Below are 25,472 nucleotides of genomic sequence, written 5' to 3'. Positions count from 1 at the left end.
TACGACAACATTAGGCTACTTTATTTATGAAGAATATTTCTGTGAGAAAAAAAAAGAAACGTAACATCTGAATACAGAAGTACTTACTTCTAATTTGTCTTTTAATTTCCTTTGAAGAATCTAGCCAGTTCTGAAAAAAACAAGCAAACCACAGCCAGCATTTAAAATCCTCAATTATAAAAATATTTTGATACAATCTGTGCAACTTATTAAATGGCTTTTAGCATTTCAGTTGTGATCAGTACTGATACGTGCAGAGAATATTTGGTGACAGGTCATCCAAAAACTTAACTTTTGGAAGTGAGACTAAGGAATCTGTAACAAATATTCATGGGTAATTCAGACAGTCCTGGTTTGCTAGTTTTACCCATGCATGTTAGAAAACAGGCTGAGAGACTAGGACCTTTAACTATGGTTACTGAGACTTTCCTTCATTGAGTTTGAAGCTTTACTTCCCATGGCCACACAAGCACACACAAGAGCATTCAAGGAAGAAACAAACAAAGCCAGCCTGACAGCAGATCTTCCAACATTTCACAGACAGATGAGAAATGCAGGGAAGAGTTAGATTGTGAGGCCAAGGAAAATTCCAAGGCTTTTTCACAGCTCACTGCAGGTACTTGCAGTTTTAAAGTCTGAGGGAATAATACCTCAGTGCCAGCACAAATGTTGTCAAAGGCTTGCTTCTACAAATGTTTCTCACCTAACTTAGCAAAGTAGAAGATCCTGGGTATAATGGGACCCACTTTTTAAGTCTATGGTAGCAAACAAATTCCAGGTGCAACATTGTTTCCCAATACCACATTCCCTCAGTCTCTATTAGGGGCTTTTGCACCTGAAATCCATCTTCTTTCAAGAGGACAAAAATGCTAGTCTTATTTCACAGGTCTGTGCAAATTAGGAGAATGTGGAACTACATGTCTGCAGTAGTACAAATCTTTAACACACATCACCCCTGGTGACAGAGAACGTCACCTATGAATACAGACCAACACATCAAATTGTCTGTTGTAAATTACCTTGGTCCAAGTGGATTTTATCACAAGTGCACCATGTATATATTAGATGAATATTATTTACAAATTAAAAGCAAGACTCCCTTTTTATCATTTATTACATTTGTAATGTTTTCAAAAAAGGCATTAATTTCACATTTCTTGCTTTGTCTGTGATCTCTACTTGCCAGAGCTATGATAATTTTTCCAGAGAAGGAAAAGTACACAACATTTATAACACAGGAAGAGTTAGCAAGCATTTCTCCAAAATCCTGGATACCATTTATAACACTTAAGTCAGAAAAACAGCTTTCTGTTAGAAGAACCCTGACATGGAAAGGCCTTGGAAGACAATGTAAATCTTCATATAATTTTAACTCAACTACAGTTATTATCCTAGGTTTTCAGTTTTGGCAGGAATTCCATTCTGAAATTACCCACAGCCATATACTTGCAACTACAATAATTAGAAGTATCTTAAACCTTTGCTTTTTATTTTATTTTAGCATCGAGTAAATAAATAGAGAATATACCATGGAATACCTACAACAGAAAAATATGATTTCTGAGTACATAATACTTTCAGTGCTTCATCTTGTATCATTACAAAGCAGAGAAAAAAACATACAATACAGACTATGCTGCAAGATTAAAGAGTAATCCCTTCTTTACACAAGTTGTACAGTTAATTTTCTGATTTTTCCAAGCCTGAAATAAGCTTATTGGAAGCAGACTTAGCCACCAACTTTCATTGCTGCTCTGTCAAATAAAATCAGATGCTTATATTCCATTTATAGGCATAATTACAAGGGTGGATTTTAATTTTTTGGCATCTGTGTCTCTTGTCATGGATGAAAACAAACGCCACAAAAAATCTACCCTAAATTAGAGCTCTTAATGCAGAATGGACAGGTCTGTCTTTCAAAACAAAAGACAAACTGCATATACACTACTTTCCTCCAGTAGGCAGAAATCTATTTGTTTAATTTGTGAATGGTAAGGTTATGGATAAGACAAAGTAACGTATTGTCAAAGAACAAAATGTTCTCTACCAGTACAAAAGTATTTTGTACAAATCCTGAAAAGCAGCATTTCCAGCTGGCTCCCAAAACTAAAATACAAAAATAAAAGCAGAAGCTTTCTAACAGTACTACAGACCAAAGGGTGAATGGAGCATTCATGAACTTCTAGAGGGTACAATGCAATGAAATCTCTAATTAAACTTCAGGCTAATAAATCTAACATTTGCAAAAAATGAAAAAATCATTAAGTACTAATTTGGCCTAGATAGTTTTAAACTGTGTATTAAAGCTAACAAAAATAAGTCTGATTGGAAGACATAACCTCTCTCCCAGCTGCACAGAGCATCCATGGAGAAGAGTTAATGGGACTCCTCCTCCAATGGTACCCCGATGGTGCATTGGGGAGCAGCTCTAATTCAAAAGCTTGCCTGGCATTCACTTGCCACACGCCACAGCTGCCGTCGGGTTCAACAGCTGGCTCATAAATGGGTGGCTGTGAGGAGTGCACAAGAATGGGAAAAACACACATCATTCAGCATTTAGTACTGCCTGGCCTGGAGGTCAGGGATTTGGGGCGTTTTAATCTAAAATGGCAACAGTCAAAATAAAAAAAAAATAAAAAAATAAAAATAATAAAAAAAAAAATCAGAAAGAGCTGGAACCAAAATTAAAAAGTAACTACAACTTAATACAGAGGTGAACAAAAAAAGAGGGCCCTAAACCCAGCAAAAGTTCTGAGAAAGTAGGAGGTGTGATACATACATTTGCTAGGAAAGAGTTTTTTTTTAAACTTCTCTAAATAACACTAGGAATGTATTTGTATGCAGACGACAAAATCCAGCAACTCTGGTTGTTTAGTCTTCACAACAAAAAGGACCAGATTTCTCCAGAAGTTTTTAAATAAAAGCCTGCTGCTGTCCATAACTCAGGTGAGAAGTGATCTACTCTACTTTTGAATAAGGACTCCATCAGATATTTCTCAATTTATGCAAACATCTCTTAATTTATGTAAATAATTATGAATGTTGCTTCACAGACAATGGATAAGGAATTCATCATTATTCACACTGAAAGAGACCACTGGACATAACTGATGCAAGTGTGATTCAAGAGCCAGTTTTCAATTAGATGATGTTTGCCCAGGTGCATATCCAGTCAAGTTTTTAGTATCTCCAAGGAAAAAGATGAAAAAACAGATGGGGTCTTTTTCAAGAGTGCACTTCTGTTTCTCTGTTCAAATGACTGAAAAATACCAAGAAAGTCTTAGTCTAACTAGAGGAATAAAAAAAAAAAGGGAGAGGAAAAAAAAAAAGATAGAACACTACACCAATCCAGACTTTTTTACTGAACTTTCAAAAACCTGAGGCTCCCTATTTTACCTCCTAGAATCTACACTGGTGGGCTATTTTCTGGTACAGGTCAAGGATACCAGGTCTATTATTAGACCATTTCTCTCTTGCCAGAGATGTTTTTGTTATTTTGTTGTGTTTTTCAATACACTGTACAGTATACAGTTTTTCAATAGTGAGAATCACAAATAAAACAACAAGCAAAAATAACAGATAATATTAAGATTATGATATCAGTTAGAAGATCTTATGTCTGGAAATGGTTTACAAATCAAGAAGTAAAATTAAATATCCAAGTAATAATGTAACAAGCCTCTTTTGTATATGGGGAGTTTTAACATAGAGGAATGAAGTATTTTGCTCAATACAGCACAGAAAGCTTTGCAACAAAGCAAATAACTCTAGCAAACAGCTTAATCAGAATGGAAGTTGTCAGAAATTCAGATTTATTCCTACCATGAAACTACACTTAATTAAAAAAAATAGTGTTAAGAGAAAGATGACAGCAAAAAAGCAAAAGCTTTTAGATGCAGTATGATGTAATGATGCTCCTACTACAAACAGAGATTAAAAGGAAATAGTTTTTCCTGCTCCAATTTGTAATTATTCACCTGGGAGATTTTTATGAAGAAAAGGATGATCATACATATATCTTTAGTTCATGGAGGATGGAACAGGCAGCCCAGCCCATAACTACAAATGTTAAGATGTTAAAAAGAAAAATTGGACTTGGGTAGTTAATGGAGCACTTGCCACTGATTAAAAATTTTCCTCAGCTGAGCAATCTAGATGTGCTCAACCATCCAACAAAAAAGCAAATGCAAAAGAAGACTGAAGTTACAAAATGGTATTTAAGAAATCCTTTCAAATGCAGTCTACTCAAATGCCATTGATTTGTAGAATTAGCATCCAATACCAGTGATGGACCAGCATCAGCCTCTTCATAAACTATAAAAATTTTCTTTAAACCTGAAATTTATAATAAAGGAACTCAAAGGCCTAGTCATTGCAGACTTACGGGCTAGATTCCCTTCATGTCCATGAACAAAGCACTCTTACACATCTATGAGAAAAGGCAGCAAAATTTACTCCAGTGTTTGAAACGGTAAACATTTAATAGAATATACCTCACTGAATTATTGGAGTGAGTGGCAATGATGAAAAACAAGCAAAACCCTCATACAGGCTTACCTTCTGTTCTGAATTCTCATAAAACAACAGCCCAAAATAGTCCTTTTCCAGTAAATTGAGGTGTTCACATACTTTATCAAACAGCACTTGTCCTTTTGCTCTTTTCTGAGGGGTGGGAGGGAAGAAGGAAAAAAAATAAGCAAAAACAAGAAAAAAGAGAAAATTAATATAAGTAAATCAGTAAAGTCCTTAGTTACAGGTACTGTTATTTGATGATATTATTCAGGAAAATTTAAAATATACATAAAGCAGATTATAAAACTATAAGCTTTCTTACAAAGACTGTTCACCATATTTCAAAGCTAAACATATCCTTGACAAAATATAGAGAAAGCTCAACTTTTTTTTCAATACATCAAAAAAACCTGAAACAACAATGTAAGTAAACAAGGAAAATCCAGTACCGGAAAGATTTAAATATTTTGCACTATTAAGTGTCACTAAATACTTTTGGTTTTTCTAGATCTTTATTTTTAAAATAACAGAAGACTTCTTTATTTGAACCAACTTTTTCTATATTATCTTCTAAAAATTTATAGTTTTTTAACTTTAGCATTTTTATCATTTTGGTATACATCTCAGTGACTTACGAATCACATGATATGAATGCACTGAAAAATAAAATGCGTTATCTTCAAAAGACAAAAAGAACAAGCAGATCACTAACAGCTGATGCTCACACCAGCAGAAGCTGAACATATCCAGCATGTCTATTGTCTGTACTACAGTGGTTTGTTTTGAGGGGCAGAAAATAAGATGGCTGCTTTCTGTGTATTTCTGAAATCTCAGTAGCCAACAAATTCATTAGATGCTCTAAAATAAGAAATCTTCAAGGAGTTTATTTTTCCTAAAAATATTATTTGTGGAAGTTAGCAACAAAGGAAAAAAAGATGAAGGTTTTATTTGATGTTAGTTTCAGTACCACAGTCTGCTGCTTTATAAATATAGTAATTAAAGACTGATAATCATTTCAATGTACTCTTAGAAAGCATTTTAAAATGGCAACTTTCAAGCTCACTTGGTGAGCTCAGTGTTACTAGAGCTTAAGCAAATGGCAGTCAGTACTGAAGTTTTATCTGTTCTTCTTGTGACTTTTTCCAACAGAATCTGAATGAGGCTTAAGAGAAGGGAAAGAAAGGGCATGTAGTGACAGGACAAAGGGCTTTAAAGAGAGTAGGTGCAGATTAGATATTAGGAAGAAATCCTTTACTGTGAGGGTGGTGAGGCGCTGGAAAAGATTTCCCAGTGAAATTGTGGATGACCCATCCCTGGAAATTTTCAAGGCCAGATTGGATGGGGCTCTGAGCAACCTGGTCTGGTGGAAGGTGTCCTGGACTAAGCAGGGGGTTTAAAAATTAGAAGACCTTTAAGGTACCTCTCAACCCCAACCATTCTATCATTCTGTGATTCTTGTACCTGAGACTGGGAATGTAAACATTCCATATGTCTGTAGTGCCAGTAATGAAAAGCAGGTCCAGGCTCTACTTCTGTGTGCCAGGTTTTAAGGAAAATCTTTGTATCCTGCTGACAGGAAACAAAGATTTAGAGCAGATGGCTCACACCACATTCTATGAGGGGTGGGAAGATGAGGAGTTCTTTCCACAATCAAATGGTCAGATCTGGCCATGACTAGCATGCCGTCTCCAGTTTGAACCAACTCCTTCATGACATCTCTGCTATTTGTGGCATTTATCATAGAGGCCACAACATGGCCTTTGCAGAAGCCTGTCAGCTTATAGGAATTTTTGCATTTGCTTATCCTCCACATTTCAGTAGATGCCACACACCACTGCCATTCCACAGAAACGCCACTGGCAGCCCCTGTGTAGGCCCGGGTGACACTGTGGCCATTGTCCCCGCAGAGAGTGGTGGAGCACTCCGTGTGCCCCATTCCGGCACTCCCGCAGCTCGGCTCCGCAGCACAGGGCGGTAAAGGCCAAGAGCGGAGGGAGAGGGGAGAAGGGAAGGTATGCACAGAGCAAAGAGTGAAGGCATTGTTGATTTATTCCCCAAGAATCCAGAGCTTTATTCAATTTTATGCAATCGCATTGTGCAGCAGACATTCTACTCAGGAAGATCAGAAAGCTTTCACAGAAGCAAAATTATAAAATGACCACATTTAGTAGCCCAAGTACAAGGCAGTGGAAAGTAGAAGTCAGAGTGACTTCTGAAATAGGGAGCAGGGAATTTTAAGTCTGTTTGGTACTTCCAAAAAATCTTACTCCTCAAGAAAGATGACTACTTCCTCTAGGCATCTGAACCACTTAATTTTCTTGACAGCTTCACCTTCAGCTCAGTAAGAAAAATCACCAATACAGAAAAGAGGTAAATTAAAAGCAGAAAAAATAAAAGCAAGAGAGTTCAAAGAACCTTAGATGCATGTAATAGATACCACTTTTTTTCCAAAGTCAACGTGCAGGTCAGTGATCACCACACCTTGCAAATGCGAGTTTCAGTTATACAAATTTCAGTAAAGAAAATATATAGATTAGCACAAAATAATATATGCTATCATATCAAACCCACATCTGGAATCAGCTGCTTTTTTATAACGTTTATATACTAAAACACACAGTTAATATTAAGTCTTTGACATATAGAAACAAAGCAGGCAAATCTACAGGAACTATATTGCAAATATAACTAAAATATTTCACTGTTTCTTATTAGGAAGTCATAATCAACGAAGAGCTTGGATACACTAGCAGCATCCACTGTGTCTTTAAACATCTTTTTGTCAGTTCATGGTTCTTCCACATAAGGACAAACACCACCATGTCACAAAGCCTAAGTTTGTCAGTCTACACAGAGAGCAGCAAAATGAAAAGACATTATTCCATCAGCAGCTAGATTAAAGAGCTCTGTTATGGATTCAAAAGCATAAGAAGCTTCTCAGTACCAGTGAAAGTTTTCATTATAAGATCCCACTTATAAAACTGAAAGACTCTGAGTTATTTATATGTAGTGATATATAGTTTTAAAAATCTAAAAGATTTTTTAATTTGAAAAATCAAACTTTTCAAGTGCAATTTCTTTGGGGACAGGCATTACTACACAGTTTAAATTATATGATAACAAAACTTTTCTGGAAAATGTCATGTTCTTAGTAGAATGTCTCTAAACATGAACAGAAGATAACTGTTGTGATCCAGTCAGTTCAGAAGTTAGAAATATTTTAATAGAACAGGGCACTCTTAAGGAGGCAGCATCATGGTTTGCACACTTTCTTACTTTTAAAAATGGATTCCATTTCATTTTCAACCAGGTGTTTGAGATGTCAAGTGATAATCACAACCAATATGTAAATTATAATCACTGTTCTTATTCTATGTATGCATACATATACAATTATGTATCTGTATTTACACACGTGTTTACAGCACAACAAATACTAGCACTGAAAACAAGGCAATAATCATATTCCAAATTATAATGCAGAAATATCAGTAAAAATGTACATCTCTCCTTACTCCCAACAAGAAGGGGAGCACATGCAACCTAGCTAGACCAAGATGCTGAGAAGTGAGGAGATGCTCACAGAGCCAGCAGTTTAAAACACAAGACTCAAATTAGCAGTATTGCTGCCAAGTTATGCTTCAAGTGAGAACATAAAAAGAACACATGTAACCAAGGTTATTCTAGTACCAATTTCAAGCCTGTATTTAGACACCGCAGATGCCACCTCACAATACAACCACCTCATAAAACCAGAGGTAGCATTTTTATGTCCTTTACCTCCACAAAGAAAAGCAAATCCAAGCAAAGCACTTGCAGCTGACATACACAGTGGAAATTTCTATGCAACTGGGAATTAGGATGTCATGGATCTGTTTGGCTAAATAAGAGTTGCCAACTACTGATGCAATATAAATATTCACAGCTACCAGTTCTGTTCAATACATTTATCTATGATAGGGATGCAGGAGTTGAATGCATCATTAGCAAGTCTGCTGATGATCCTCAAGTGCGAGGTGCTACTGACCTCCTTAAGGGATGAGAAACCCTACAGAGCAATGTGGATAGATCAGAGCATTGGGCAATAAGTAGCATGAAATTTAGCCAATGCCAGATTCTGTACCTGGGACAGAATAATACTGGGCACAGGTATAAACTGGGAGAGAGGTGGCTGGAGACCAGCCCTGCAGAAGTGGATCTGGGAGTGCTGGTCAGCAGCAGCTCAGTGTGAGCCAGCAGAGAGCCCGGGCAGCCAGGAGGGCAAACCCCACCCTGGGGTGCACAAACCCTGTGTTCAACCATCCAGACAAAAGAGGTGATCATCCTGCTGCACTCAGCTTTGGTATGGCCACACCTTGAGTACTGTGAGAAGTTCTGGGGCCCACAAATTAAGAAGGTCCCTGAATATGTCCAGGAGGCAACAACAAAGCTGGGGAAAGTGCTGGAAGAAATGAGGACTGGCTCAGGACTTCAGGCTTGTCTGGGTTAGAGAAAAAGAGGCCGAGGCCTCACTGCTCCCTACAGCTTCCTGAGGAAGGTGAAGAAGCAGGTGCTGAGCTCTTCTCCCTGGGATCAGTGATAGAGATGTAGGAACAGTTCAAAGCTGCACCATGGAATATTTAGATGTGACATAAGGAATCATTTCTTTACCACAAGGGTGAACAACCAGTGTAATAGCTTCCTAGGAGGTGGCTGATGCCAAAAGCATGTCAGTATTTAAAAGTCATTTGGACATGACCTTTAGGTCAGCCCTTGTGACATAGGTGCTTCCCTGCCCTTAAAGAGTTGATCATCAGGCAGCTGAACTTGATGATGACTGGAGGTCCTTTCCACCTGGACCAGTTTATTCTATTCTTATCCCTGCCTTGTCCTTGCTCTAGCAGTACACACAGAGGAAAATCCTCAACATTTCTTCCCAGCCCTGCCCTAGCAGAAAGGATTGAATGGGTAATCATGTCCCAGCCTAGGCACTGAATGTCTCTATGTGGAAAGAGGCATGTCCAGTCTGATGGGTGTGAGAGCTATGGATTAACTGAAACTAATTTAACCATTTGAAGAAATTTGGAAAACAAAACAAGAAAAAAGCCAACAGGTACAGTTTTAAAAAGTTTTCTGTGTTCAGTTAATCTGGATTTCTACAGAATAGCAGAACTCTACATATCTCTTCAGAGATCTTAGCCAAATGCAGGATGTGGTCCCAAACTGAGTGACTTTTTGAAGTGTGTAAAACCTATTATTTCCCCAGAGATTTTTTTTTCTTCTTGTACTCATTTTTAGAAATGTTTGGGTCATTTCCCTTGGAGAAATGTAATGAAACATTTTATTACATTTGAGAACAACAGTGCTCCAGAGCAAGGGTCCATCTCCAAAATGGCTAACCACAAATGTCTACAGGCAAGAACAGGAGCAGTACCCAGGAGATGACTAATGATGAGACTGGTATTTGCCTGAAATTCCAGGGTTTTTCAGCTCCAAAAACATTTCCAAAGACACACATTTACAGGAGGGAAAAGGATTAAATTTAATTTTATTTTTTGAATTGGTTTAAGGGCCAATGCTCACAGGCATTAACACAAAACAAATCCGTAGCTAGGCCCAGGCTAATGCATTCTTCAGTTTTGTTTAAAAAATCAAAACATCCCTTGCAGTATGTAAAAGACAAGGCCACAGAAGGGAGAAGTCAGAATATGAACCAAGCAGTCCTTGTTTCCTGAGACTTGAAGAATAAAAACTGGTACTAGTCACATAAAAAAGAAGAGTGCAACAGCTTGGGTTGTTTTCAAAAGTATGATACATATCCATGACAAGCATATTTTTTGGCTGCAAAAAATTGCTTTGCTGTGCTTCTTGGCCAATGATGCATGAAGAGTGCTCTCATGCCTGGCCTGCACTTGTGTTGCATGCAGGGAGAGCTGAAAAGTGCCAACTCCTGATGCTGCAGCAAACCAGACTGCCTTGTACAAACAAGAACCCTAGGGAAAATCAAACCAAGGGAATACAGGAGCTCATTACTGCTACAAACTTGGAGTGGCAAAGAAAGACAGAGAGGGCAAGGGCAGAAGTGGTGCCTTGGAGGTGCAAAAGCAGCAGGAGAGAACATAGACACAATGGCCCAAAGGAGCAGTTGGCAAGGGGCCATGCTCAATGCTGCAGAGAAAGGCAGAAAATCCCCAGGGACTGAGATGACTTCATACATAAACATTATTTTCAGTGGTGTCTGTTGAATCCAGACAAATATTTTAAAAATGTGCCAAATTTAACATCATCCCTATTTTCCTTTTTCTAAATAAAAGATGTCATACTTTAAACAGACCACTTAGTGCTTGAATAAACCGAGACTAGACATCTGAACAATCAGAAAAAAGATTTGCAAATCAAAACTCAGATACAATTAAACATCTGTTTCATATCAGCTTCATTCAGAGTTTTCTTAATTCAGGGTTAAAGACTGATCTTAATTGTACATTGAGCAAACATTTTTACTTTGTATTAGCAAACTGTAAGTAACCATAGAGTCTGTGTCAACTCCGATATATTTCACTTGTTCATACGTGCATAAAATACGGTCAGTGCTGGCATCCTTTAAATGCCTCTTGTCATAAATATTTAATTAGACCACTGACTGAATGCAGTAAACAAACCCAATAGGATCTTCATTTGCTTCTAATTAGTAATCATTATGCACTTAGCACTTTTTGTTTGTTTGAACTGTGTTATTCTCTTCTAAAACACAGTTTATATTCAAAACAAAATCTGAACTAGTCTTTACTGTAGATCCCAAATTCAGTGACAGAATTTCTTCACAACGATCTACAAAACCACAGAATGAGATGGAAAAAAGCAAGTTTATTTCCCCTCATGAAAGCAAGAGATACGTAATTCACGGTAATATATTTGGAATTTATACCTCTCTCAGAGATCAATTATCAGGAAAGGAGTAGGTCAAAATTATACCATCTGCACTGTGTTAAAAAATTAAAATTGCTCCTAAAAATTAAGTCTTAAACATTCCAATAGTTTGTAATTCAAGCTATTAAAACTCAACTGCCATTACATCTCAAATATTACACTATTGAATTATGAACCAAGGTTATTTTATCCTTTAATATGGCTCTATCACTTCAAGCAAGCACGAAGGTTCAGTCACAGTTTTTGGCAAATACCACTCATTAGCTTTTGTCCTTAGTACCTTGACAACTGTCTCTGATAAAAAAAGATAACAGGCTGTTATTCCTTTAGCTCTCTTTAAAGTAATGAAAGGTAACTGAAAGTTTTTTAACAGTTCACAGCCTGTGAAAGTTGCTTTAAGTCGTGCTCCTCCAGAACTATTCAACAATTGCTTCTTCCTCTTTCCATCTCTCCCGGCATTCACATATTACTTTGAAGATTCTGAGGCTAGGTAGGTGTTATGTTATCTTTAGGAGTTACAATAGTTTTAAGCTTAAAATAATTAAATTAATTGCTCATGCTCTATGAATGCACATACTGTGTACATGTAACTCATTGTTTCGTATAGGACTTACATGCAGTATTATTTTGTGATTTATTTCAAGAGATTCCTTTAAAGCAACTGAACAGAAAATCAATCTATTGTATTAATAGGGAACCTATAGACTTAAGGAACTAAAATACTAAAAGTTAAATTAATATAACATTGTAATGGAGGATATTTTGCTGCCTAATAAAAATAACAATATAATGAACAGTAACAATATAAAGCAAGTTTGAAGAGTGGCTGGTATAAATGTTCGTAACACTACTCCCACACAATTTTAATTCCCCAGAGCAAGTAGCCAAGATGCAGGGTAATTATTTACAGACCACATTTTATCAACCATGCAAGATTACAATCAGCATCTCTGCATTGGTGAACTAAGTGCAGTTCCTTTCTGAGAAATATCAAGAAACACAAAACACTACAGTGAGAATTTCTGACTACAAAGAACTGAGGAACAGGTTTCACACAGCACAGAATTTAGCTTAATAATGATCTCATGTCATGGACTTCTCTAGGCAACAGTGGAGTACCTTAGGTGTTGTATCCAAAGTGACATTCAGACAGGGATATTTGGAGAAGCTATACTCCAGGAAAGATTACAAATCAGGTTCTTTAAATTTGCATCTTCAAAGGCAATGAAAGTACAAAGAACAGATGAGAAGTAAAAAGAAAATAATCACAAAAGAAACTGAAATATCTGTTCAAACAGTTACACAGATAAAGAATTATTGACTTAAAGTTCAAACTGACAAGTTCACACCAGTCAACTCATTACTAAGGTTCAAAAATAAAGAGTTCTCAGTGAAAAGAATAGATGGCTCTCAGAGGTGATAAATTAATTTACAAAGTAACATCAAAAAAGAAAAACATCTGAGATTGGCTTCATGTTGAAATCTAAAGATCAACCATGTCAGGCATGCCTGGGGCAATGGGAAAGACATGCAAAAACAAGACAAGAAGTAACTCCACTGTCCAAGAACACTAGGTGGCTGAAAAAAAGAACTTAAAGTAATTATCAATACACAAAACCCAACTGGCAAAGAAACAAGAGAGGTTCAAATGTACCTGGTACTCCTACAGCAACACTTGATTACAAATTCTGAATTATGGAAGAACAGCATCAAATTACAGTAATTTGCAAAGATGTTTTAACAGCCCATTAAAAACATGCTAATTCACCAGGATTTTCTTTTTTCCCCACAATTTCATACACAACTAAACTATCTCGACAACTTGAAGCTGTATTTTTCCCAAGTGAGCATCTCCCATACATTTCTATTCTGTACCACTCACACAGGAATCCACTTTCAGATCATTTTGTCACAGAAACCAGTTTTTGTTCACCCTGATGTATTTCTCAATGCAACCCACATGTCACATATTTTCCAAATGGTGCTTTAACTCAATATACATTCCAAGAAAATGCCTCATTAGGCAGAAGTTATATCAACTTCATATTAACTAGACTTAAAATTGTAATAAATCCTTTTTTCATTAACATAATAGATGCTAAGTTTGCCCATGTACTTAATCCATCCAAAATAAACTGATCTAGTTCCAGTTAGAACAAAATGCACATACATGAAAATTTTTTGTGCTATAATTAAATTTATAACTAGATTGCAATTTTTGCTGGTTTATAATTTTTTTCTTAAATAGTCCATACATGCATATCCTGTATGTATTCCATTTATTACATATATTTGCTCTAAAATCTCCCATCTGAAGAATCCAGAGTAAAAAAAAAAAAAAAGTGACACGATATACAATTTTCTTCTGCAAAACCTACTTCCATGTGGGTCCTTTTAAGCTGACAATAATGTAGCATTAACCTCTTGCTTACAGGGGATCTTGCCTTACCAATGCAAGGAGATCCCTGAGAATATAAAAATTATGATTATAAAAACCCATCTGTGGTAGCCAGGACAGAAAAAAAACCACTATGTCAACAGACACAAATTCATTTCAGCCACACTAGAATTACAGGACTTCACCAATTCACTTCAACTAATCCCTCTGCCTATATCAGCTTCATACTACAGAATTTACATGTTTCAGAATATAGCTGAACTCAATTTATAGCAAGTTAGGATATTCACTTCTCACTTGGTAAATATTAAATTTCTAAAAATATTTAGTGAAGCATGGAGAGCCTGGTCCAGAACAACCTCTACTAAGCTTTTGCTGCATAATGTAAGTCTCAGAGATTATGCATTTGTAAAAGAACTAATTCCAGATGAACTGTCATTAAACACCAACCTTAACCACAAACTGTAACCTCTTTTCTAATACTATTGTTTTATATGCTCTATAAAAGCTCACTAACACTTTACTGAATTGAAATATCCATCTTTTTAAGCTTGAAAAAAAAAAAATCTATTTCAGTCATCTTTGAGAAATTATTCTAACTTAATTTGTACCAAATGTTACTTTGCAAAATAAGGAAGAAAATCAGCTTCAGTGTTGGGGAGAAACAAAGTAGGGGAGGAGATGGTTGTGTATGTGTAAAAACTGGATTTTGTACAAGACATTATATGAAACGATGTTTCCTTTTTTCCATATTCAAAATTCAAAATCATGTTATAAAAAATTAAGTATGTTGAAATGTTTTAAATCACTGGAGCTGAAGAAACATAACCACAAATATGTCTACAACTAAATTAATCTCACAAAGCAAAAGGGAATATAAGCAAGATAGAAATCTAACTATCATGTGGACAGGAGTTTAGAGAGCAGTTTCTGGTCTACTGAAATGGCATTTCTTCCTAAGCACACAGACTATTGTGAGTGGATTTTCTGTTCTCTCAGGAAAAATTACAAGCAGGATAGACAGAAAAAAAAAATGGAAATAAAGTAAAAAAATCTGTCAGAACTTCTCATCTAGCACCTGAATCTATACTGAGACTGCTTTTTAAAGTAAGGGAAAATAGAAAGAAATGAAGAGAGAGCTCTCAGACTAAATGAATGGCATATATCATGGAATTCAATGAGCAGTAACAAAAGAGCTGCTATTTTAGAAGCTGTTGATAGGAAATGCTAGCAATATTATACCTGAACTCATCTGCCCTTCTAGACAATATGAAGTCTTAAAGTGCAGGCTTGTACAAGTGCAGAAAAAGCCTAAGAGTTCTCAATTATTTAGGGATTTTACCTTACTTCAAAAAATAAAAAAGCCCACAAAGAAACCCCACCAAAAAACTAGAAAAAAACAGACACTTGAACAACCATGATGAACAGGTGAGATTTTATAGCATTGCTTTTTGCTACAAGCAAAAATAAGTGAGATCTAACCATACTGCTAAAAGGGGCACACACAAAACTAGCAATTTTAAGAATCTAAGATGGCATTAAAAAAATGCTTCTTGAAAATAGGAATGAAATTTGCCTTTTGTCACCCCCCCACCCCCAAATATCCCAGGTAGGGTCCTGCTGGGACATTGCCCATATGGTCAAGTTTGGCCTTGAAGCAACACCAGCCAGCTCACTCACTGGTGGGTATACTCTATAATGTCCCATGGGACTTGTCTCTTTATCTCAAATGCTCCCACATATAACCATAACCCTTCCTTTTTCCATTCGTTTCCAAATCACATCTTCAATCTTTTGTTATTAACCATTTACTGATCAGAACATACTCAAGCTGGAATAGTAACATTTCTGACTGAAACAGCTTATGTTCTAAGAATAATGCATCAACACTTTTTTTTTAGGAAACAAAGCATTAAAATTAGTTCAAGATTTTCTATTTAGATTCTAGTGAATCTAAGGTCTGTAATAGCTGAACTCAAGTATTAAGTCCTCATATTATGATCCATCACTGTTTACTAATTAAATCTACTAAATGGCCACAAAACTCTCAGTATTTAGTTACTGAGAATCCTGGTCAGCCTTGATCTGTGTGCTGACACTGAAGCAACTGCATCATGGCTTTCTTTCCTTTTATGCCCATTCCCAGGTATTGTCTTATATAAAGACACAGCAAGAACAACTGAAAAAATTCAACAGGGACTAAATTAATGGGGTTTTGTTTTTGTATTTTGTTTTTTTCACACTCCCTTTAATTTATGTGAATATAAATTGATGCAGTTCTACAAGAAAAAAGAAATAGGATTGCAAGTCAAATAGAGAAGTCTCCAATAGTGTATTAGCTCAGATTTTATTACTGATTATCATGAAGGTTTAGAATGGCTATTAGAAAAAGACAGGATTCTAGGAAAAGCCATTAAATAGCAGTAATGAAAGCAAGGTATTTTTCAGTTTTACTTTGCTATTAGCAAGTATATATATTTTCAATATAAAGAAGATGATCTACAGTCCATAAAAAAAAGTAAACTGGAAAAGGCATCAGGAATGTGAAAGTAATGATAATTGGCCCAAACTAAAACCATATTTAATAGAAAATCAACCAAGGTGAACTGGGATTTGACTGCAAAAATTTTGTTTCTTTGCTTTTTAATTCTTGGATCATTTCAGTAACTTTGTAAAAGCAGAAATAAACCGACATTTACCCAAACACTATTGAAGGAAGACTAAAAAAGAGTATCAGAAATCTACTAGGAGCTTTTGCAGAAAGCACAAACTGAAATTTAAGTTATCAGTTGATATAGCTTTCTGAGACTTAAAGGATTTTGATATGATAGTAGAGCATAAAAAATTCTACATGTACTTGAGAACATGAATTCATCCATAAAATTGCAGTCAGCACTCCTCATGTCCTATAAATAATTCAAATGAATATATAAACCAAATTGTTTCTTTACCACTTTTTTCCCCCTCTTAAATTAATTTTACTATTGTTCCTACAGGAAACTCACTGTAAATAATGAGAAAATTTATTTCTTGCCAAATGACTTAACTGCATCTTGACAGACTTAAAATACTGTAGTTATAAATACAAAATGGTATATTCTTAGATCTGTGGTAAGCCACCAGTTCATTTAAGTCTCATTTTAGGATGGGGAAAAAGCCCCAGAAGATAAAGCTCACATAGCCTTTAATTAAAATAAAGATACCATCCAAATTTAAACATCCTGATTTATGTCAGAAAAAAATCCCAAACCAACTACTACTCCACAGTTACTATCCTGCAGTCAATTTTTGTGAAAATGTGGAAGTAGAACAGAACTTTAAATATAAATACGTGTTTTATACCTGTAACTAAATTTTTCTTTATCAAGAAAATTTATTTTTAAATTTTAAAGTTTAAAAGGTTTAAATTTATCTCCAGCTGAGATAATTAAAAAGACATTAATGCACTCAAGTAAACTTCATCAGCACATGTCACACTACCTTCAGGAAAACCTTAATGTTTTAGAAAAACAATCAAGTTTGAGCTGTCAAATAATCAGCTAGTGTACCACAGAGGGCATTTTTAAGAATAAACTGATATGGTTTTAAAGATGGAATTTTAAACTGAAATGTTAACTGACTTCTAGCAATAGTGTTAAACACTCAGTACAATGAAAGCCAGTTTTCCCTACAGAAAAAACTCTTTAGATAATGACTTGATACCTTACCTCTAGGTCACAGCTGTATTCCGTGCCATCCAGAAGCATCACCTTACACTGCACAGTTTTGATTTTCTTTGGAGACTTCTGAGGAATGTTATCTATTTTAATTTCAGCTGTCTGCACTTCTTTTGTCTCCCTTTTTTCTTCTTCTTTTTCTTCCTTTTTCTCTGCAACTTCCTCTACTTCTGTTTCTTTACCATCTTCTTTGGAAGGCTATAAAAAATACAGTTAAACTCAGGATGGAGGATATTTTTAAGCAGTTCGTTCCTTTTATAAGCTACAAATAAATAAGAGTAACCATTCGTTATAGTTATGCACACACTGGAAACACAATAACCAGCATAACCATCAAGGTCTTCCTTTAGGGATCAGATATTCTTGCTCTCAAACCAGAGAAGGCACCTTTTTTTCCCTTTCCTTTAAAAAAAAAAAAAATCAATCATAATTTCAATATGAAGTTATTGGCTTTCTTCCAAAGAGAAACAAGTTTATTAAGAAGATCCAGGAATTATACTAGACTATACCCCAGTGCTTATAGTGCCAAGTGATACAGAATCACAGAATGGTTGAGGTTGGAAGGGATCTCTTGAGATCTAGTCCCAGGTGTCCCTAGGGCCACACAGAGCAATTTGTCCAGGACCATATCCAGTTGTGTTTTGGATATTTTCATAGGGAAAGACTCCACAGTATCTCTGGTGAACCTGTTTGAATGTCTGACTCACCCCTTTACCACCCTGGGAGGCCTATTATCTGAACCACCAGCACCTGGCTACATTCCTTGCCAAGGAAAGGTCCTATCACCATCAGAGTAAAAAAGATTTTCTTGCTATTTGAAATGTAATTTCATGGGTTTATTTGGGTTCCTTGCCTTTTGTCATCTAACTGTATTCCACTGAGAAGGGTCTGGCTTCTCTACACTCAGCCCCTCCTGGCACAAAACACTCTCAATGTGCCTTCACCATCCTAGAATATAAAGTTTGAATGTTAAGAACTGACGTGCAACTTCACAAAAAGCATGACTGGAACCTAGCAACTGGTATTTTTTCTGTCATTTTTTCCCCCATATGAGCCTAACAAAGCATTACATGAATTCCATAATCCATTAATCAGGTTTCATTAAAATTACTCCAAAGTATCTATGAGCCTCCCCCACATGTACCTGTATTTCAGCACTACTGATGGAGGGTTTTTCTTTGTCATCTGCTTTAGCATTCTGCCGGTTTTCAGCTGCTTCTTCCAAGCTCTTTCTTGGCTGAGCCACCCCCTCTAGTGCCTGGCTTTCACTTTCTTCAACTACTTGCTCTTCCCCTGTGGTCTTTTTCTTGGGCTCATCTTTGGGCTCTGCCAAGGTGTATGACTTCTGTTTCTTAAGCCAAGGGGGAAGGAAACGAGAAATACCCTTGCTTTCAGGTGAAGGTTTTTCCTTCTTCTGGCTACTTGGACTGCTTTGGCTAGTTGGTGCTGGGACAGAAGAATCTTGAGCTTCTCCAGAGGATGCTTCCCTGGACTTTTGATCTCCTGGAGTCTCTGATGCTTCTTCAGGCTTGTCCTTGGCTTTGTCTGCTCCCAACTGCTCAGAATCTTTCTTTACTTCGGTCTCTGAACCAACTTCAGTTGTCATTATCACAACTGACACTAAAAGAAGCAACAATAAAAATAGTTTTGTTATGTAGCATCACTACTTTTACTAACTAATCATTTGCAGTAATTTGTAGTAATTCATAAACTCCTATATATTATTAAACTTACTAGGGTTAAAGAAATACTTCTCCAATTTTGAGTTCACAAGTAAGACCAGTGAGCTAAAACTTAGTGCTCTGCAGATAAAATGACGTACGGTTTCCTTCTCCTTTATAAAATTTTGTGTGCTCACTGAAAGGCATTTTTTTTTATTATAAACTACTTCTACTTATTGGGGAAGTTATTGGCCAATATTATTTCAGAAGTTATTTTAATTCTCTTTCTACTGAGCTCTTTGGCAGATACAAAAAATGAATTTTCAGAAGAGCACCCACCTTCTCTAGTAAAACTGGTAGATACAACCCCTCTACTGTTTGGCGACACCAACTTAAAATAAATTGGAAGTGAAAGAGCAAGAGTACCAAGGAATATGACAAAAGGATGGTGAACATGATGGTGAGTATAAAAATTGGTAAATTATAAATCAATGATATTGTTGAAGTTACTAATAATGTTGGAGAGCATATACTTTTAATTAAGGTAAGATTGGGTTCTTAATAAGAAGTTCATACCAATCAACATAAAATCATGTCCAACTCTTACACTCTCATCATTTCTGCTTACTTTCCTTCAGTGAAATTAAAGACAAATCATAATACTCTAACTGCAGGATATGCAATAACTTTTCCACTTACTGGTATTTATTGAAAAAAATATTAACTAGAATAAACAAATGTTGTTATCTGTGTGGCACTGTATTGTGCTGCATTGCTTTAAAAATGTAGTATAACTATTTTTTTCCAATATATTGAAGTGAGCCAACAAAAATAAGCATACAAGAGACCAACAAAAATTTATAATGGTTAGATTTCATTATTCATCATTGGTATTTACTAATGATTTTCATTATTCATCATTGGTATTTACTTCTGAAAACAATTAATTTTAAACTGATGGTCTGTTTTTCTGGCCTAAAGTTTAGCATGTTAATTACAATCACATTTATATATTTTTAACATGGGAACCTTCTCCATTATGATTATCTTCACCACATGCTATTAGAGGCAGGAGGCTCTTAGGTTCAGGACTCTTGCTGAACTCATCTGCTCCCACCCTTGCCCAAGAAGAGCCAAGAAGGTTATCTAGCTCAGGCTGATGCAATTAACTTGCACAGCCCCTTTAAAATGCACTTGAAGCCAATTGAGAACTAGTTTAGATCACAAGGCAGCAGCAACACTCGGCCGCCAGGTTTCCAAAGCACATCCATCGGCAGTCAGAAAGAGTTAAACTAAACTATTCCCTAGTATGAAAAAAAGAAAAAAAAGGAAGCTAAGAGAGACCTAAATATACAAGAGAAGCCATTCTGGCCAAAGAGGTGAGCAATACTAAGCCAAAAGAAATACCATCTTGACGGTATCTTACTAAGAAGCCTAGAACTATCTACAGGCAAATTCACATTAAGCATTCTGAAACTTAAGTAGCTGCATGGTGTGTGTGGAATTTTTATTCATTATTTTACACTTCATTATCTAAAATCAAAGCATTCCCCAATGGGGAATTAAATTTAGTACCTTTACTGCTACACTAGAGACTTCTGAATACATTTCAAGCTTAAATATTATAGTTATGCAGCCATTTCTACCACTTTTCAAAAAAACCCTTCAAGTTTCAATACTACTAATAAAGCTTGTTGTGATAGAGTATGAAACATCTAAGTACTATTTATCTCAGAAGTAACTGGCCTCTGAAAGGCAGGTTTCCATTTCACTGTTGAGATTAAAGAATTTGTTATTTAAAGCCATATATTAGTATACAAGCTTCCAAGCTGCTACTAATTAAATTACATTTTGCTATTACATTTGTATCTTACACAGAAATGCCTTTTTTTTCAAATGGAATGGTATCTTATTAACACGATGTAAAACTTCATTATCAAAATAAAAAATGAACAATATCTAGAAAACCAAGCTCAGCTTTCCCTGAGAAAAACTGAAACTTCTGCTGATCAGAAAGTATCAATCCACACTGCTCAACAAATTCATAAGGGAGGTTTCATTATTAACAGAGATGGTGACTTTTTTTTCATACATCTCTAAGAAAGAACCAATTTTTTCTCAGAAAGTAGCTAAAACAATTTTATAAGACTTGATATACAAAACTTCAAAGAAGTTACAGGGAAGCCACTATATTTCCTGCACTTGTTTTACTTTTCAGAAATGCATGAAATACATGTACAAACTAATAAAAAATATATATGCCACTCTCAAAATTAATATCACAATTTGATTATACAATTGAAAAGGAGACATATCCAGGAAATTCCTTAGAACTAAGCAAAATAAGTCACCCTGTAAACACATCCCTATGATATTGTTCTAACAATAAAAGAAACTGAGGATACCAAGTCACACATCTTAACAGATTAAATTTAGACAGAATAGCAGTGTGTGGTACAAACTTGCTCAGTGTGAAACAAGAAAGGTTTTGCATCTCCAAGTGCCCGGGTTTTCATAATCATAGCTACAAGGAGAACTTGGCTTTTCACTGCAGAAGCAAGGGAAACTTGTTACAGGCCCTGTCTGAAGAGATCTGTCCATGTCCACTTAATGACTTTATTTGATGCACACAGCAGGAGGGATTTCTTTCATGAGCTCAATTTCCTATAAGCTTGTAATTTCAATGCTTTTTTGGGGCAGGGAGAAGAGAGGGAAAGAAGAGGAACAGACAAGAGAATCCTACACAAGGAAGCACACATCTCTGCTGAGCCTGTATATTTCTGTATACTCCCAGCAGTCTGAATTAACTGTGAAGTGGATGAGTTAACTAAACAAGAGTACTGACCAAGAGTGTAAGGAATAGTATTCCTAAACACCTACCTTCTCTACCACATTAGCTTGATACATTTCTTTTTTCCAGAGCTCCATGTTGTTACAAATATTAGCTATCCCTTGAGAAACACAGAATATGGTCTCACACTCCCTGTCTCAAAGCTCTGTCAGATCCTCCAGTTTTGTAGTTCACAATAAAAACAAGAGATTGGGAGGGACAAAACACTGGAGGCTCTGCCATCAGTCTACTGCGGATTGTAAAGCCTCAGGTGTTACCTTCACTATAGTCAAGCAATCAAGAAACTAGGTTTTCTCAAAGTGGCTTTTTCCTGATTCCCCTCTGTCCTGGTATGGAAGACCTCACATGATCTCACATGCCTCTGGCCTAACAGCCAACAGTGTGCCAGAAAGCAAATGGAAACAAGCAACAGACAGCATTTGTCTCAGAAGTTATATCGGGAAGAAATAAATCAGATTGAAAATTTAGAATTTCCAACTTGAACTGTATGTTTTCTTGCTTTCCTGTCTTCAAGTAAACTCTCATTTCTTCTTACTACTATAGCATCAGCACACTACATATTTTTGACCCTATCATCTTTTGTATGCTCTGTAACAACTGTAGCAGGATAGGGTTCTCCTTCTCTCACCTTTTTTGTATTGCAAGGTAACGTTAAATCTATGTTTCATTTTGAATGAAGAAAGAAGAAAAACAATATTGCAGAGAATAACAATACTGCAGCAAGAGTAGACTAAAGAGAAGGAATTTCGGAGTGATGCTCAAATGAAGGATTACGTTGTCTGAACTAGAAGGAAAAATCTTAGATACTGCAATTGCCATTCAGCCTATGGACATTAAACCACAGTGGTAACAGCTGTATCTTTTGTAATCCTCCAGAAAACTTGGCTCATGCCAACTTAATGACTACCTACACTGCAAGGATGAAGATGGGGGTGGGATGGCAAAAAGTGCTGTAAAACACTTCACCGCTTCTGAAGAGAGGATGAGTTTGTTAAAACAGATCACACTTTTACAGGAAGCATATGATCTGCCCCATTTATAACTCCACCAGCTTCCCCAAGCAAGAATGCTGACCAGGAAGCAAAAGAAGTGAAGAGATATTCTCACTCCCCTCCATTCATCCCTTCCTCTCTCTGTTTATTGCACAGAGAAGAAACAGTGCTGGCTGGAGTTCACAGCTGAAAGCAGAAAAGGATGCTACATTCTCTCTTTACACTCTTTCCTCTCTGGGATGTAGATTGGTCAGCTGGTTGGTACCTTTCTTCCAGTTTCTAGCATAAATTCTTGAAATGTAATTTTATGACCAAAAGGATTACTGCCACCATAGATAAACCAGAAACAGAAGACACAGCATGAAGTTTAAAAAATAAAAAAATTTAAAAAAAGAGAGAGGAAAAGAAAATAATATAGCTCAACGACAATATTAAAACCAGCTGCAATGAAATGAAGTTTTCTTTGGTGATGCATGCTTTAATTCACTGCTTCTGTTAGAATATGTCTTATTTATCAGCACAGATGAACAAATTCAGATCCTTTTTCGATACGTTTCTGGATCTCATTTTACTTATTTTCTGAGTATATAAAAGCAGAAAATGCAGTCCTAAATTTGTTTCTTCTTTTATTTTTTTCAGTTTGTCACTGAAATTCATAGCAAACTCAAGAAATAAAAATCACTTTGATAGTTGCATCTCCATCAGTCTACTAGGATTCACAAAGAAACCATCATGTCATGGAAGCAAAAGGAAAAAAAAATAACCTACTTCTACAGAAATAAATTACAGCTCAGTGCACTAAAAGCCAATGTGTGTCTGTGCAAGTCATGTAATTTTCTGGACACCATAGTATTAATAATTTATTTTTTAAATCACTACCTTCATAAATATTCCAAATATCTATTTCACATGGGCTACACATAAAAAGAAATCCAAAAAAATACAAAAGAAAATTTCTATCATCTCAAAAATATACATGAAAATCTGAAACAAGGTCAGGTGTATTTCAGCTGCCTAAAACAAAGCAAAAAACTCCCAAATGAAGTTGTTTATTTCTTGTCATATTATTGATCTAAAGGCAGCAGAAGCCTGATCTGCATTTCACAGTTGGTTAGGACACATCATTCATACTTGCTGCTTTCAACATGTAAGACTGCTTGATATAAAAGCTATAAAGAAGTAAGTTCCTAGCTGGAACAGGATTTAGATTGTAAAAGAATCTGGCTTAAAATCTAGGTAAGATCTGAGGAAGCTGGTACTACAACTAGATTTTTTTCAAAAACATAAATCAGTTCTTTTTTGTGGAGTACAGTAATTTACACTTCAAATTTGGCTGAAAGTACTAACTAAATAACTTTATTTTGGATTTCTGCTAACTTTAAGACTTGTATTTTATCACTGGCTCACAAGAAAACTCATGGTATACCATGATTCTGTGTAGCATCGTTTTGCTGAAGGTGCCAATATAACCTATACACGTTCTATTAGCAGACAAAGCAAAAGCTAAATGAGTGTCTCCTTTTAGTCATTATTTAAATAGATTACTACAATTGAAAAATCACAGAATCCCTGGGTTGGAAGAGACCTCCAAGACCACCAAGTCCAACCCATGCCCTAACACCTCAACTAAACCATGGCACCAAATGCCATATTCAGTCTGTTTTTAAACACATCCAGGGATGGTGACTCCACCACCTCCCTGGCCAGACCATTCCAGTACTTTATCACCCTTTCCCTAAAAACTTTTTCCTAATATCCAACCTCTATTTCCCTTGGCACAGCTTAAGACTCTGTCCTCTCGTTCTGTCAGTTCCTGCCTGGAGAAGGAGACCGACCCCACCTGACCACAGCCACCTTTCAGGGAGTTGTAGAGAGTGATGAGGTCACCTCTGAGTCTCCTTTTCTCCAGGCTAAACACCCCCAGCTCCCTCAGCCATTCCTCACAGGGTTTGTGTTCCTGGCCCCTCACCAGCCTCGTTGTCTCCTCTGGAAACACTCAAGGGTCTCAGCGTCCTTCCCAAACTGAGGGGTCAGAACTGGACACAGCACTCCAGGTGTGGCCTCACCAGTGCCCAGTGCAGGGACAGAATGACCTCCCTGCTCCTGCTGGCCACACCATTCCTGACACAGGCCAGGGGCCATTGGCCTTCTTGGTCCCCAGGGCACACTGCTGGCTCATGTCCAGCTGCTGTCAACCAGCACCCCCAGCTCCCTTTCTGCCTGGGCACTGTCCAGCCACACCATCCCAGCCTGTGACACTGCAGGGGGTTATTGTGGCCAAAATGCAGCACTCAGCACTTAGATCTATTAAACTTCATCCCACTGGATTCCACCCATCCACCCAACAGTTCCAGGTCTCTCTGCAGAGCCCTCCTACCTTCCAACAGATCAGCACATGCTCCCAGCTTGGTGTCCTCTGCAAATTTACTAATG

At 36.5% G+C, this 25,472-nt stretch overlaps 1 protein-coding gene across 22 annotated transcripts in view; it reads right to left on the bottom strand.

Moving 5' to 3' along the window:
* The window catches only part of EPB41L2 (erythrocyte membrane protein band 4.1 like 2), a 112,191-nt gene that overhangs the window by 42,891 nt on the left and 43,828 nt on the right, over positions 1-25,472 (bottom strand). For all 22 annotated transcript variants that reach the window (XR_004496413.1, XM_015621479.2, XM_033512785.1 and 19 more), the window contains exons 3-6: positions 18,680-19,155; positions 17,527-17,733; positions 4,558-4,662; positions 88-130 (exon numbers count right to left, since the gene is read on the bottom strand). Coding sequence is in view for 21 of the 22 variants with exons in the window: in XM_033512785.1 (XP_033368676.1) it covers positions 88-130; positions 4,558-4,662; positions 17,527-17,733; positions 18,680-19,155 (831 nt within the window). In the remaining variant the exon portion in view is untranslated. The remainder of the gene's footprint in view (positions 1-87; positions 131-4,557; positions 4,663-17,526; positions 17,734-18,679; positions 19,156-25,472) is intronic.

Source organism: Parus major, chromosome 3 (assembly GCF_001522545.3).
Source record: "Parus major isolate Abel chromosome 3, Parus_major1.1, whole genome shotgun sequence".
NCBI lineage: Eukaryota > Metazoa > Chordata > Aves > Passeriformes > Paridae > Parus > Parus major.
Note: the sequence above shows the minus strand (reverse complement) of the source record. Positions and strands in the feature narration are given on the sequence as shown.